The following is a 16,083-nucleotide window of genomic DNA, read 5'->3' as shown; positions in this document are numbered from 1 at the left end:
TCCTTTTCTCTGGCAGAAAGGATGCCAGAACCAAATTCATTACTGTGGTAAACAGCAAAATTACCACAAAATCCCTCCCATTCCTATATGTGTGTTCCTTTGCAGATGACTTTGCAGCTCCTCCAATCAAAGGCCGAGTCTATTTCTCCACTCTTTGAATCTGAAAACATTAGTTTGAAGCTGTAAAACATTAGTAAATGTGATACAAGCACAAGTTTGAATAGTGCTTGAGCACTGGAGTTTGCCCTTTCTTGCTGTTCTTACAGCACTGACCTTATGTGAAGAATCTCAGCTAGCCTGTCAGGAAACGAGGGACACCTGGCCCAACCACCCCCATCAACAACCTATCCACTGGCAGATATGTGAGCAAAATAATTCTAGACCATCCAGCTGCAACTGACCACAGATACATGAGCAAATTCAGTAGAGATCAACCAGGCCAGATCAGAAAAAAAAAAAAAAGTCAGCTAGCAAACCCACAGATTCATGAATTAAATAGATGGAGGTTGAGAAAACCATTCCCTTTGGGAGTATTTTGTTACAGAGTAATAAATAACTGATACATTTATCACCCTACCAATTAGTTTCTATTATATTCTATATCTCAGTAAATCTACTAAAATAATGAAATCTGGGAGAATTCTAAGACACATTCTCTCCATCACCCACACTTCCTACTCTACTCCCACATACAATTAGTCATCACATCTTAATATGGTTAAATATATCATCCATAGCTACTATCTTAGTCCATTATCAAATTTTCTGAACTATTTTAATAGCCTTAGTTGATATCCCATCCTACATTTTCAACCTCTCCATGTAAGTCAGAGAACAGTCTTTCAAGTTACCATTTCTGCTCACATTATAGCCCTGCTTAAAATCCTTTCATAATTCTAGAGTATTTTTAATCATAAAAATCAAATACCTCTCAGTATGGCATGTAAGGCTGTTAGATATTAGAGCCCCCTCCAAGCTCAGCTCTGCCACTCTACCACCTTCTCCTAAGCTTTAAATATTCTTAAAAGCCACAACAGGTCACACTACTCCACTCCCATGCCTAAACAGGGCATACTACTCCACACCCATGGCTTAACCAGAAATGCCTCTTCCTCCTCCACCCCTCCTTCCACCTGTTTAGCCACTGACCACTTTTCCATAGCTCCAGCTCACCTCCATTCTTCCTCTGAAATCCCAAGCCAATTACAATCCTCTCCTCTGTGCTTCCATAGCCCCTTGGTCTTAAAAATTGTATAATGAGTGGTTAAGATTCTGGATTTCAATGAAAGGTTTGCTTCTTTCTAGTTGCATGATTTTGGGGCAAGTTAAATTTTCTGTACCTAAATTTCCTCATCTATAAAATGAAATATGACAGAGAATGTTATCCCTTCCCACCCAATATACACTCTTTTCTTCCTTGAGGTAATAGAACTCCTGAGGTAAGCACGTTACCAACCCACTAACACATTCTACAGCCTCCGTGCAGCCAGATAACAGCCATGTGTACTAGTTTCCTGTGGCTGCCGTAACAAACCACCACAAATATGATGGCTTAACACAACAGAAATATATCCTTTGATAGTTCTGGAAGCTAGAAGTCCAAAGTCAAAGCATCTTCAGGACCATGTTCTCTCTGAAAATACTAGGAGAGAAGCTTCTCTTGCCCCTTCCAGCTTTCAATGGCTCCAGGGACTCCTTGGCTTATGGCAACATAATTCTATTCTTTGTCTCTGTCTTCACATGGTCTCTCTTCTATGTGTGTCTCCTCTTGTCTTCTATCACTTATAAAGACACTTGTCATTGGGTTGGGGGCCCACCTGGCTAATCTGGAATGTTCTCATCTCAAGTCTAATTTAATTATAAGACTTTTTCCTAATAAAGCAACATTCACAGGGGCTGAGGATTACGGCATGCATTTATTGTGTGTGGGGGGGGGGCATCATTCAACCCACTAGACGGTGTGACCCTGAGATACGAGTAAGTGTGATATATGCATATCCAAATGTCTTCATGGAGGGATCTTCTGGCCCTTGATTCCTCTTACCCCCTTGTACTAACTGGAAAATGGTGACAATCGGAGCAACTCTGAAAGCCATATGGTGAGGATGGTAGAGTTGTAAGATAGTCTGGATCACTCACCCAGGAACTGAACTATTGAGAAAGAAAGAAACTATCTTATATAAACCATTGGTTTTTGTTGTTGTTACTTTAGATCTGTTATAGCACCTTATCTAATATGTACAGATAATAACATCTCAATAATATACACTACTGAGGGTTGTGCAAGGATTAAATTAATAAAATATAAAGCCTTTTGAACAGTGAGTGACACAGTAAAGACTAAATAAATGTTCATGATTAGCAGCAGTGATAGTAGAGTAGGCCTCATCATATTTAGTTATCATTGATTTGTCTATTTCCTAAAGATCAAATTCATATTGGGGTAGTGGCTTTATTTATACTAAATAAATAAAGAACTTTCATCTCAGTATTATAGTCAAAAGAACAGCAAACATTCCATTACTGTTTAATGAGAAAATGCAATTCAGCTCTGCATACCAATCATTACCCTACAAACTACTTTAATGAAAAGGTACACACTCGGCCCAAGAAGCAAGCCTTCCCTCCCATGGGTACAAATTTTTTAAGTAACATGTTAAGTACTATCTAAAGAAGCTTTCCTTATCTCTCAAAACAGGAAATTAAAATTTCCATCCTCCCATAATACTTTCACCATACCTTTTTATTTAGCCCTAATCACTTTGTCCCTTGTGCTATAATTATCTAGATATACATCTTATCTTTCTCATTAGATTATAAATTCCTTGAGAGCAGTATTAATTTCTGACTCATTTGAACCATAGCAACTAGTTCACACAATGAATTGTACACAGTAGATATTCAGTAAACCTCTACTAAATGCATCCAAGATCTTAGTGTAGAAAAACACTAGCTTCCAACAAACTTGCCTCACCCTACAGCCTTGAGGATGTTACTTTACTTCTCAGAGTGTGGTGTCCACAGCTGTATTTCAATAAATAAAATCATAATAAATTTCAATAAAGAAACTTCTATTCTTCAGTCATCTTGCCTATTAAGTTAAAAGTCAAAAGCAAAAGGTAAGTACAAAAGTAATTAACAAGGAATTTGGACACACAACTGACTTCATACACAACTCCTGAAGGAAGACATTTATACATGAGCCAGAAGTTCAGGAAAAGTGGCCCCAGATACATGAGTAGTGAGAGGGGGAGACAGAGAGTTGTTCTCACTCCACTAAACCACACGCATCAAAGTGCTAATTTTCTGCCCATCACTTCTTAATCCTAAAGGAGAGAATTAAACTTCATAATTTAAATCCACAAATCAAAGTTCATACATCGTGTATGTTTTAGAGATATAATTAATTGTGTGTGTGCTGTCCTAACAGCAATTCATGAGATGTTCACAGTGTGAAATCCTATTTTTCCACTCAGAACTACAGCAACTTCCTCCAGCTAGAGACTCAAGTATCTAAACATGTGAGTACTTTTAAAATTCTGGCTAGCTTCAACAAGAGAGGTAAAGAGACAATATAATATGTTTTTATTTCATGCCTTCCCTGAAAGCTCACTGAGAAGAGTAAACTTATTATCTAATTTCTACTGCCACTAAGAGTTTAACAATAGGGATTAGGTACAGAAGGTTCTTAATTTGTAGTAATGACTTACTACAAATACACAGGATCAACACAGCAGTAACAGTCAACTGAAGAATTTTAAAGATGTTTTAGTATAAACCATGTAATTGTTGGCTTGCAAATCCATTGCACTTTTCTAAACTGCCTTGCGTAGCAGCAAACTACAAAACACAAAACCCTAAAAATATATTCACTTAACACATGTAAAATTTTTTTTGTCTTCTGCTATTCACACTACACATTTGTATGTTAAAGTGCACATTTGACACCAATGAACTTAAATTTAGAGATGCAGAATTGAAGACTATAATAAAATAGGGCTCGCAACCAAGGTGACGGCGTAGGTAAATGACGTGCTCACATCTTTCAACAACCACATTAAAACTGCAACGAAACTACAAAAAAACCATCATTCAGAACCACCCGAAATCTAGCTGAACAGAATTCCTACAACTTAAGATATAAAGGAGAAACCATGTTGAGACTAGTAGGAGGAATAGAGACAAAGAGCGAGGCAGTCCCACACCTACGTGTGGCAGTTAAAAACTGTGAGGGATATCTCAGCTGTGGAGGTCCCTCACGAGGAGTGAAGGGTCCCAGCCCCACACCAGGCCCCCAGCCTAGAATTCCAGTGCCCAGCAGCAAATTCCCCATGACTTCTGGCTGTAAAAACCAGCCGGAATTGTGGCTGTGTGAGGCAGGTTGTGAAAGTCCCAGGCTTTCCTCTTATGGGACCCATGCACAGAGTTACTCAGACTCACTTGCTCTGAGCTCAAGCATTGAGGCAGCAGCTTGAAAGACGCCAGAGACATAAGAGGAGCAACTGAATTATCTGGCATCAAAATAAGGGCTGGAAGGGTTGGCTTTCTCCCAGACAGAAATGTTGGCCGAGGCCATTGTTCCTTTTCTGGTCCCTTTCTCCACAGTGCCAGCAGGTAGGCACCATATTCAAGTTTCCATCAACCTGGCTATCACTGTCTGTTCCTCCCGTTATTACCTGAGACTCTACCCCACCTAACTTGCAGAACCACCCAGGCTGTTTTCAGTGGCTTTTCCCTACAAATGGCCTGTCTTGGCTCATGCTTCCGACTTTTCTGATATCTTTCAAATAAGCAGCATCTGGCCTTGGCATACCTTGTATCTCTTGCAAAGTGGCCCCAGGCCTGGCACCAGTGGCAGCTGACCTTGGTTTGCAGCTTGGTTTCTCCCGGGGACCTCAAGTCTAGCTCAAGAAGCAGCCATCTTCACATTGCTCTGTAATTCATTCCAGGTGGTCCCAGGCAGGGTACAGACATCTGACCTTGGCTTGCACTTCCTAGGACACCACAGAGCCAGCACACCTGACTGACAGCTTCAGACCATGCCAGAGCAACACCCAACCACCACCGCAAATGGCACACACACTCAAGGGGCAGAATCAGCAGCAGCAGAGCCCAGCTGAACAATGTCCTGCTGCATGGGGTCAGCCCCTTCACAGTAGCTCCTCCACAGCCGTCATGGCTAGTCCTTGCAGCCAATATACTGGGGGGCGGGGGTGCAAACCCCTCCTATGTATGTGTCAACAGCAATCAAGGCTCAACTACAAGAGGAGGAAAGTCCAGACATCCCACAGGGAGGGCAAAGCTGGAGAGCCCCGCTTGGGTGATTGGGAAGGCTGCACCACTGGGCCATATAGGACACATACTCCACAAGACCACTTTACCAAGAAATGGGGTCATAGCAGCTTTACTTAATACATGAAAACACACATAGGGAGGCTGCCAAAATGAGGAGACAAAGAAACATGTTCCAGATGAACGAACAGAACAAAACTCCAGAAAATGAACTAAGCAAAATGGAGATAAGCTGTCTACCATATGCAGAGTTCAAAACTCTGGTTATAAGGATGCTCAATGAACTTAGGAGAAGAGTACGTGAACTTAGTGAGAACTTCAACAAAGAGATAGGAGACATAAAAAACAGAACTAGAAAACATAAAAAAGGAACCAGTCAGAAATGATAAATAGAATGACAGCAATGAAGAATACATTACAGAAAATCAACAGTGAAATAGATGAAGACAAGAATCAAATCAGCAATTTGGAAGGGAAAAAAACAACAACAATACCCAATCAAAACAGAAAACAAAATCCCCGCCTGACCTGTGGTGGCGCAGTGGATAAAGTGTCAACCTGGAAACGCTGAGGTTGCCGGTTCAAAACCCTGGGCTTGCCTGGTCAAGGCACATATGGGGGTTGATGCTTCCTGCTCCTCCCCCCTTCTCTCTCTCTCTCTCTCTCCTCTCTATAATGAATAAATAAAATCTTTAAAAAAAAAAAAAAAAAAAAAAATCCCCAAAAAATGAGGCTAGTTTAAGAAGCTTCTGGGATAACTTCAAGCATACCAACATTTACATCATAGGACTGCTGGAAAGAGAAGAGAGAAAGAACAAGAAATCGAAAAACATTGAAAAAATGACAGGAAAATCCCCTAACCTGGGAAGGAAACAGACATACAAGTCCAGGAAGACTCCCAAACAAAATAAACCCAAAGAGGCCCACAGAAAGATACATCATAATAAAATTGCAAAGGTTAAAGACAAAGAAAATTCTTAGAAGCAGCAAGAGAAAAGCAGACTGTTACCTAGAAGGGAGCTCCCATAAGACTGTCAGCCAATTTCTCAACATAAACTTTGCAGGCCAGAAGGGATTGGCAAGAAATATTCAGAGTGCTGAAAAGCCAAGACCTACAACCCAAAATTACTCTACCTAGCAAAGTTATCATTTTGAATTAAAAAAAATATTAAGAACTGCCCAAACAAGGAAAAGCTAAAAGGTTTCATCAACACCAAACCAGCATTACAAGAAATGTTAAAGGGTCTTCTTTAAAAAGAAGAAGGAAGCCTGACCAGGCAGTGGCGCAGTGGATAGAGCGTCGGACTGGGATGCGGAGGACACAGGTTTGAGACCCCAAGGTCTCCAGCTTGACCACGGGCTACTGAGCAAAGTTCACCAGCTTGGACCCAAAGTCACTGGCTCGAGCAAGGGGTCACTTGGTCTGCTATAGCCCCATGGTCAAGGCACATATGAGAAAGCAATCAATGACCAACTAAAGTGTCGCAACGAAAAACTAATGATTGATGCTTCTCATCTTTCTTCGTTCCTATCTGTCCCTATCTATCCCTCTCTCTGACTCCCTCTCTGTCTACGTAAAAAAAAGAAAAGATCAAAACTATGAATAATAAGATGGCAATAAATACATAGCAACAATTATTTTAAATGCAAATGAATTAAATGCTTGAATCAAAAAGACATACAGTGGTTGAATGCATAACAAAACAAGACCCTTACATATCCTGTTTATAAGAAACTCACTTCAGATGGAAAGGTAGACACAGACAGAAAGGAAAAAGATATTTCATTAAATTGTAAACAAAAAAAAGCTGAGGTAGCGATGTTTATAGCAGACAAAACAGGCTTTAAAATAAAGCTTACGACAACAGACAAAGAAGGACCCAGCAATATCACTTCTGGGTATTTATCTGAAGAAACCCAAAACACTGAATCCAGAACAAATATACATACCTATATGTTTACTGAAGCATTATTTACAATAGCCAAGATATGGAAGCAACCTAGTGCCCATCAATAGATGAGTAGATAAAAAAGTGGTACATGTATACAGTGGAATATGACTCAGCCATAAAAATGTTGACAACAGCAAAAACACGGATGGACTCAGAGGGTATTGTGCTGAGTGAGATAAATCAGAGAAAGACAAATGCCAGATGACTTCACTTCCACGTGGAATCTAAAAAACAAAATAAATGAACAAGCAGAACAAAAAGAGACTCATAGACACTGAAAACATTTGACAGTTGCCAGATGGAAGGAGGGTTGAGGGCATAGGTGGAAATGGTGAAGGGATTAAGAAGTACAAATTGGTAGTTACAGACTAGTAATGGGGATTTAAAGTACAGCATAGGGAATATAGTCAATAATGTTATAATAACTATGTTTCATTTCGGATGGGTACTAGATTTTACTAGAGAACTTCAGCGGACAGTTTCCCGCATGCTGGAAGCCTGCAACTTCAAGGTCTTGCACCTCTCTTCTTCTCTGCACGAGAGAGATCCCCGAAACCTAGGGAACTGACGAGCTGCAAGCAGAGCCATCCAGAAGTTTGTTGTGGAAAGGGGATGACAGACCCTCAGGAGCAACCCACAGTCCAGAGGATGCAAGTTAGCCCCAGCCTTTCTGTCCTTGGGTAGGAGATTCCACAGACTGTTGCCCAGAGGGCCCTGGCAGGGCTGAGTTCCAATGCCACAGTAGGGGCAGGAGGGACCAGGTAGACCAGCACTGCAAAAGTGGGCGGTTTTTGTATTTTCTGAAGCTGGAAACGGGGAGAGACAGTCAGACAGACTCCCGCATGCGCCCGACCAGGATCCACCCAGCACGCCCACCAGGGGGCGACGCTCTGCCCACCAGGGGGCGATGCTCTGCCCCTCCGGGGCGTTGCTCCGCCGCGACCAGAGCCACTCTAGCGCCTGGGGCAGAGGTCAAGGAGCCATCCCCAGCGCCCGGGCCATCTTTGCTCCAATGGAGCCTCGACTGCGGGAGGGGAAGAGACAGAGAGGAAGGAGGAGGGGGGGGTGGAGAAGCAAATGGGCGCTTCTCCCATGTGCCCTGGCCAGGAATCGAACCTGGGTCCCCCACACGCCAGGCCGACGCTCTACCGCTGAGCCAACCGGCCAGGGCCAAAAGTGGGCAGTTTTTATAATAAGGTTCGACATCACGGCTCTAGGGTTTGTAACCACCATGAGCGGAAGCAAAAGGTGGGAGTCCCATCCTTCAAAATGTCTTCCCTTAGTTACCTGAAAAGCAGGAGTTGAGTTCAAAACAAAATGATCCTGTCAATCTTCCCCTGAGTCCCTGATTTTCACTACCTGCTTTAGTGTTCCATTGCACAGCAGAGAAATTCTCTATAATTCGTTCTAATTCCTGAAGCATTCTGCTATATTGGTTCAGAATGACATTTTGCTCACCATGCTTGGTAGGCATGGTGGATTACAAAACAGTCATGTGTCAAATGACAACAGAATGTCAGAGCTGGAAATTCCAAAACCAAATGTCCTGACCCTGCAAGTAGCTAATCAAGCAACAGAAGGAGCTGTCTTCTCTCCCCCCTCAGCCCTACGGAGAGGGGCACCCTAGCTTCTCCATTACTTTTGTGCTAGTACACTAATGGTAATGAAAGGACACACAAAGCTTTCTTGCTTTGACTTATATCAGCTTCTCCTTCTAAACGAAAATGCACATGTACCGATAAGCACAAATGTTTGGGGAAAATCTGCACCATAGTAGACTTCTCTGGAGAATGGAGGCAGACTGCATCAAGAAACAAAGAAAGAAGAAATGAAAAATCCAAAGACTATAAAGTCAACAAAAATAACTGCCATAATTTAGAGTGAGAGAGGAGAGTTAACGTGTACATCAATTTATGAACAGTAATAAATTGTGTTGACATTATATACCCCAATACAATGCAAAAGGACAAGTAACCTCCATGAGAGTCTCACCTTAACTCCAGTCTGATCATGAGAAAACCCTAGGCAGACACAAACCAACACACATTCCACAGAACACCTGCCTGCACTCTTCAAAAAATATCAAGGTCAAGGGGAAAAAAAAGAAACAACCTAGCAAGTGTCACAGACCAAAGACAATTAAGAAGCAATAATGACTTAATGTCACTTGGAATCCAGGATGGGATCAGGAATATGAAAAGAATATTAATGGAAAAACTGATAAAATCCAAAGAAAGTATAGAATTCGGTCTATAGCAATGTCCAAATGGTAATTTCTTATGGCTCATGATTATGTCACGTGCTAACATCAGAAGAAACTGGGTGAAAGGGAACTCTATAGTGCATCCTTCACAAACCCTCTGTACATCTGAACTTATTCCAAAATTTAAAGTTTATCTTTTAAAAACATAGACTATGTGATCACTAAAAGAATTCTACGCTTAGTCAAGAAAAAGCCACTGTGCTTCTCTGTTCATAGTATTCTGATTGCTTGTTTTCAACTAAAAAATCACTACCTTCCAAGTTTTAAATAACTCTTGGGAAGATGTTTGTTAAAATTCAGTTTCCTCTGTTCCTATGTGAGGCAATGAGGCACAACAAAAGAACAACACTTCATCGTATAACGGTGTGTATTGGGAGAACCATTTTAGCCTTTTTGGAATTTCACCTCATTCAAAATACTGGGGGAGTTATATTCTACTTTTAATCACCTAAAAACTCTAAAATACTAGGGTTCACTTGACAAAAATCAGAGTGAGTCTGAAAAACAAAAACGTTTTCAAGGCAACTGGAGAATACCATCTGTCTGGCACAGGCAAGGGGAACTGAAGTGTCCTGAACTGCTGATAGGCTATTGTTTCTTCACGTTATCAAAAAAGTAACAATAAGGGGGGGTGCCCTGGAAACTTGGCAGAGGAGTCTGGAAACACAGGGGTGGTGATTCTGGAAGGCAAGCCGATGAAAAAGCAATGGTTTTCAAAGTCTAAGGGAACAGGGGAAATACGCCTGGGCAGAAAATGGTGCGATGCAAGAGCTGTGAACCAAGTGAGAGGACAAGGCCTTTGGGACTCCGAGGTCAGCTGACGACCCCTGAGCAGTCTGAAGACCCGGAGACCCGGGCGCAGACAAGCGCATCTCCAGGGATTCTCCTCGAGGCTCCATCTAGACGGGTTCCAAGAATCACAGGGAAGAGTCAGAGCTTTAAAAGAAACTGAAACCCTGAATCTCCAGTAGGAAATGATCCTCCTCCCACGATGAATGGAGTGAGAGAAACAGTTTAGTCACAAGCTAGAGATACAAAATGAGAGCAAACTAGCAGGGGCAATGACAGATGACAGGAAAAGCCAGCCTCCCAGGAGCAGGATGGAGCCCCTTTCAGTGACTCATTCTTTGAACCAGTGCTCACTGAATACAGACAAGTATCTGTGTATCTACATAATTACCTACTGGGGACACAGCAGTTACCCAAGGATTCCCTCGGACACAATAAAATAATCTTTGCACTTTAAAACTATTCTCTTCACTCAGAAAGAGGTAAACAAAAAAGGCAGCCACAAACCCTGAAAGCTGATCTCTGGAAAATCAATATCCCCTGACAGAAAGATAAGGCAAGCCAAGCTCCTGGCAGTGACGTACGGTCCACCCCTGGGAGCCGAGTCTACCCCATGGTCCCAGGCAAAGTGTGGGCCTCTCATCTAAAAGCATCTCATGGCTATTTTTCTGGATGTTTACTATGGGCAAAGCTCTCTGCCTGGAAAACACAAAAAGAAAAAAGAAATAAAATCCTGCCCTTGAAGAAGTTACATGTTAAGAGCAGAGTCAAATATATTCAGAGGAAATACACCATGCCTATCTATTCTGACTTCACTGTCATTTGTATAATGACTTAAAACATTTTCACATTTATTCTCTGGAAAGAGTTTGAGCCTCACAAAGCCTTATGTGTTTAGCATTGCTCTTGTTATCATCTCCCCCAACCCCACCAGCCAATGACAGATGTCCTCTGAGGTTCAAAGTGCTTAGGTGACCTAGTTAAGATGACACAGCCAGCGGGCGGTACAGTAAAACCTGAATCCCCTGCTTTTTCCCTTTTACAAATACAGGTTTGTTGTCCCAGTTTGCTTTTAAAACTTTTTTGTCTTTAAGGAGCTCCCCTTCACAAAGGAGCACCTGTGGATTTGGTTTTGTTGACCGTGGCCACTCTGAGCTCAGCGCACCTTGTCCACCGAAGGCATAGGCTTTAGGGACGTTCTCACCTCTATCCCTTCACGTAGTGCTTCCTTCCCACTTACTCTAGCTTCTGCTCCTAGAACTTCACTGGATATTGCCAAACCTTCTCAGACTCTCCTCCAAGTTCATTCATGCTTTCCTTTCTTCTGTGTCTCTGCACTGTATCCTGAATGAGTTCCTCAGATCCCTTTGCCAGAGCATCAATTCTCTCCTTGTCTCTATATGACATGCTAGATCAAACCTTTTAGAACCTATCTGTTCTTCTTTTCATAGTGTCTGTGCTTCCACTAGGGCTTCTTTACCCTCTTCTATCTTTGACGCCATTTCCAAGCACTTACAGCACAGTCTCTGGCAGGTTGTTCTGGAGCGTTACTTTTTGTCACAAATGCTGACTCACCCTCATGGTAGTTTTATTGTGAGTCCATCCTTGTAACTGCAGAACCAGCACAAAATGGTCCTATCCTGTTTAATGTGATACTAAGTTGCCCTTTAGAGACAACAGACCAAAACTGCATATCATGCACCTGAGCATGTGCAGAGGAGACATCATTGACCTTCAGCTACACCAAACACCACCACCAAAGGACCAGGACATAACCAGAACTTGACTGAACACCAGAACCCTTTCAGAAGCTTCAAGTCCTCTCTTCAGAAAGATCCTGTGTCCCTTTACCATCAATGGCCAAGTCCCAAGGTCCCCCAGTGACCCCACCGGCACTCCACACACCTGTTTCCCTAACCCCTTAAAAACCCTGCACCTAGTCTGCAACATGGATTCGAGGCACCACTAGGTCTCCCATCTTCTCAGTGCCTTCTCGATCAATAAGCCTTTTCTTACTCCAATCACTGACATTTTGAGTTTTGGGCTTTCGCTGTGTACCAGGCACACAAACTTGAGTTTTCGTATCATCTCAGTGAAGACTCTTGATGGCCAGAAGACCACCCTCGCCCAGGTGAGGGGAGTACCCCTACGAGGCAGTTTTATCGGTGCTTCTAGTGGGCAGCGCATCTCCCACAGCCTGTCTTATGTTCACTTTTCCACAGGGGGAGAAACTTGGATCTGTTATTCAAAATGACCGATTTAACTTAAAGTACATTTGCTGTGCTTGTCATTCTCTCTGTAAGGCTCTGAGTTAGGGAGAATGAAATATAATATTCTTATAATGAGGATTGTGTGCAAAGTGCTTATCCCAGAGAGTGAAACAAGGGAAATATTTTCCAAATGTTAAACATCTCCCTCCCCAGAGCAGTAAGTAGCACATTTGGACTTGGCTCTGGGACTCTGGGAACTAACTCCCTTTGACTCTCTCTCTCCAGATTTTCACCCGTGTAAGAAGGATGCTTAATACAGTGTGTCCAAAATGAACATTGTTTTTAAATTATCTTTATTGTTATAAACATATACAAACTGTGAAATTGATTTGAGCAAGCTTTTATTTACTGGTTTTAGTTGTGTATGATTCTTTACAGATTCTATTACTCTTTCTTTCATAACAGTCCAATAATAATCAGTCTCCTACTGTGACCAATTTCTCAGTTGATATTATCTAGCTATTTTTAAAATTATACTTAGAAAAGAGTTCTAAGTTAATTGTTAATCATTACACACCTTCCAAAGTGACATTTTGAAAGCTAAGCTAACACATCACTGTCACTCTCCTGGAAATTTTACAAAGATAAATGAAAGAGCTGCTCATGAAACACTAACATTTATAGTATAACTGTCAAAGAAATATATATATTATTCAGCTGTATTTACTGGTTGGAAAGTGGCCTCTCAGAGGGAGGGAGGAGGGAGGGAGGGAAGGAGGGAGGGAGGGGGAAGGGAGGGAGGAAGGAGAGAGAAGGAGAGAAAGAGAGAGAACTAATCTTTCATTACAAATCTGTCAATGTAGAAAAGAAAAACAATGGCAATTTTTAAAAATAATTTTCAGTGAACATATTTATATTTGAGAGTTTCATACTGAATAAAGTTTTAACATTACTTATTTTAGGTTGTAAAAATAAACCTGCCCCCTTAGGACACATAATAAAAAATACATATTTATTTCTTACCTCTGAATTTCTTGGGAGGGTTGGCAAGGTCCCCGGCCTCCGGGTGCACCACACACCTATCATCCACCAACCTGGAAAGGAAAAACACGACGACATTGTAACATTATCATATTTTAAAAGCACAGACATTAGATATTGTGGATATTGTGGATATAGTATAAATATTTACAAAGAGTTTTAATACTATTCTTCACTAAAAAACTTTTTAATAACCATGGATTTATAAATAGATTTGGTTATAAAGGGATTAATTAAAGCAGGGTTTATGAAATTCAAAATTAAGAAACATTACTAAGTGGTAGGAAACTTGTTAGGTAAATCATGACATAAACAAACCACGTAACAGTGTAGAGCGATGTAAAATTCTATTTAGAAAATGAACTAGCCTGCAAAACATTTACAACCTTCGTCAGATTATCTTAGTTTTATTTTCCTTGTGTGCGTGTTTTGTTTTGTTTTTCACATGAAATGTATAAGCTTATGAGGTCAGGCTTACAGAGTGACCACAGTGGGGTGGTTATGAGCACTCATCCTGAGTTCAGACCCTGGCTCAGTCACTTCCTAGCTAGGTGACTCTGGACCTCTCCTGTACATGTAACGTGAGGATAAGAGTACCAACCCCACAGCACTGTTAGGAGGGTTAAATGACTTAATATCCATAAAGTACCAACTACAGTTTCTGGCATATGGTAAGCCCTTATATAACTGTTTAATAGATAAATAAAATCAAGGCTCTTGCCTGCCTTGTCCCTCACCATACTGTCTGCTTCTAGAACAGCAGCCTGACACACAGTAGGTACTCAATAAATATTAATCAAATGAATAAACTGCCTTTGTATTTACAAAAACATGTTTCATCCCTATTAAAATAGTTAAAGCCTGACCTGTGGTGGTGCAGTGGACAAAGTGTTGATCTGGAACACTGAGGTCGCCGGTTAAAACCCTGGGCTTGCCTGGTCATGGTATATATGGGAGTCAATGGTTCCTGCTCCTCCCCTTTCTCTCTCTCTCTCTCTTTCTCTCTCTCTCTCTCTCCCCCCCCCTTTCTAAAAGGAATAAATTTTTTTAATTAAAAAAATAGTTACAGAAAGCCAATTTCTAGGACAATTCCGAGAGAGGAGAGAGAGATGCTGAATCTCTGCCCTGAGAGACAAAAGACATGTCCTCCTGTTCAAAGAGGAACAGCTAACTACCCAAGACTAACCTTCATTTTTTCCACCGATCAAGCAGTGGGAATAACTGGCGGGTTTTCTCCCAGGATATTGAAAGAATCCATGTGAATAGTTCTAAATTTGTGAATTCATTTGAAGGAAGATGCCCAAGTTGCAAATGTTTGGGGTTTTTTTTTTCCCATTTACTTGAGAGAGAGCAAGAGAGAGAGAAACATTAACTTATTGCCCCAATTAGTTGTTTCATTTAGTTGTGCATTCACTGGTTGCATATTGCATGTGCCCTGACCAGAGATCAAACCTCTGATTTTGGCACACTGAGACAACACTCAATCTACTAAGTCATCCAGCCAGAGCCACAACCGTTTTTTAATAAAACATATGAACCAGACTCCCCAGTATGAATCAACTCCAACACAGAGAAAAACCCAGTTTGTGATCGAATGTCCCCTTGAGCTAGGATGCATAACCAAACTTTGGTTCCTGGTTTATCTGGTTACAAGAAGAAGCAAACACTTTCTAAATCAGCAGATTTTTCTATGGGATCCAATTTCCACAAAACAAAATGCTAATATGATCAAGCAATACGGTTCTTTCTTTGATTTTTATATACTTCATTCACACTGGTTTGCTAAAATGTGGTTTTACAAGAGCTGCCAAGTATGCAAGAAATTCCTTTTAAGAGTCTTTAAAACTGTTTTCTTAGAAACAGGAAGTCACATTGGGTAAAGAGAAAGCAAACCCAAACCTCTGCCATATCCAACTTCAGTCTGTAACACTAAGTGCAGAAGGTTCAGAGTCATGAGAATGTCACAGTGTAATATTTAACTTTTTAAAAATGCTATGAAGGGAAAGGTCAGCTTTTCTAATTAGTTAAGACATGTTAAGAATTCAAAACATTAATAATAATAATAATAATAACAACCTTATTTAGAGAACATTAAAATTACATAAAAAGTAACACTGCTGAAAAGTGGAGACAAATCTTACAGAGCTTGGGGCTTTTATGGAGCTGTGGTCATCTCAAAGTAGGAAGAAGCTGACCCTTATATAAAGGTTGGCCCCTCCCACAGTACCCAGGCATAGAAAATGCAGACACAAACAGTGAAAAGTGCAGTACCTACAGCAGGGGTCCCCAAACTACGGCCCGAGGGCCACATGCAGCCCCCTGAGGCCATTTATCTGGCCCCCACCGCACTTCTGGAAGGGGCACCTCTTTCATAGGTGGTCAGTGGAGGAGCATAGTTCCCACTGAAATACTGGTCAGTTTGTTGATTTAAATTTACTTGTTTGTTATTTTAAATATTGTATTTCTTCCTGTTTTGTTTTTTTACTTTAAAATAAGATATGTGCAGTGAGCATAGGGATTTGTTCATAGTTTTTTT

The 16,083-nt window shown here is 41.2% G+C and overlaps 1 protein-coding gene across 1 annotated transcript in view; it reads right to left on the bottom strand.

Annotated features, from left to right (window-relative positions):
• Positions 1-16,083, bottom strand: part of ITPR2 (inositol 1,4,5-trisphosphate receptor type 2) — a 527,270-nt gene that overhangs the window by 462,920 nt on the left and 48,267 nt on the right. The window contains exon 2 of the mRNA XM_066354092.1: positions 13,530-13,600. Coding sequence (XP_066210189.1) covers positions 13,530-13,600 — 71 coding nt within the window. The remainder of the gene's footprint in view (positions 1-13,529; positions 13,601-16,083) is intronic.

Source organism: Saccopteryx leptura, chromosome 1, assembly GCF_036850995.1.
Source record: "Saccopteryx leptura isolate mSacLep1 chromosome 1, mSacLep1_pri_phased_curated, whole genome shotgun sequence".
Lineage (NCBI taxonomy): Eukaryota > Metazoa > Chordata > Mammalia > Chiroptera > Emballonuridae > Saccopteryx > Saccopteryx leptura.
Note: the sequence above shows the minus strand (reverse complement) of the source record. Positions and strands in the feature narration are given on the sequence as shown.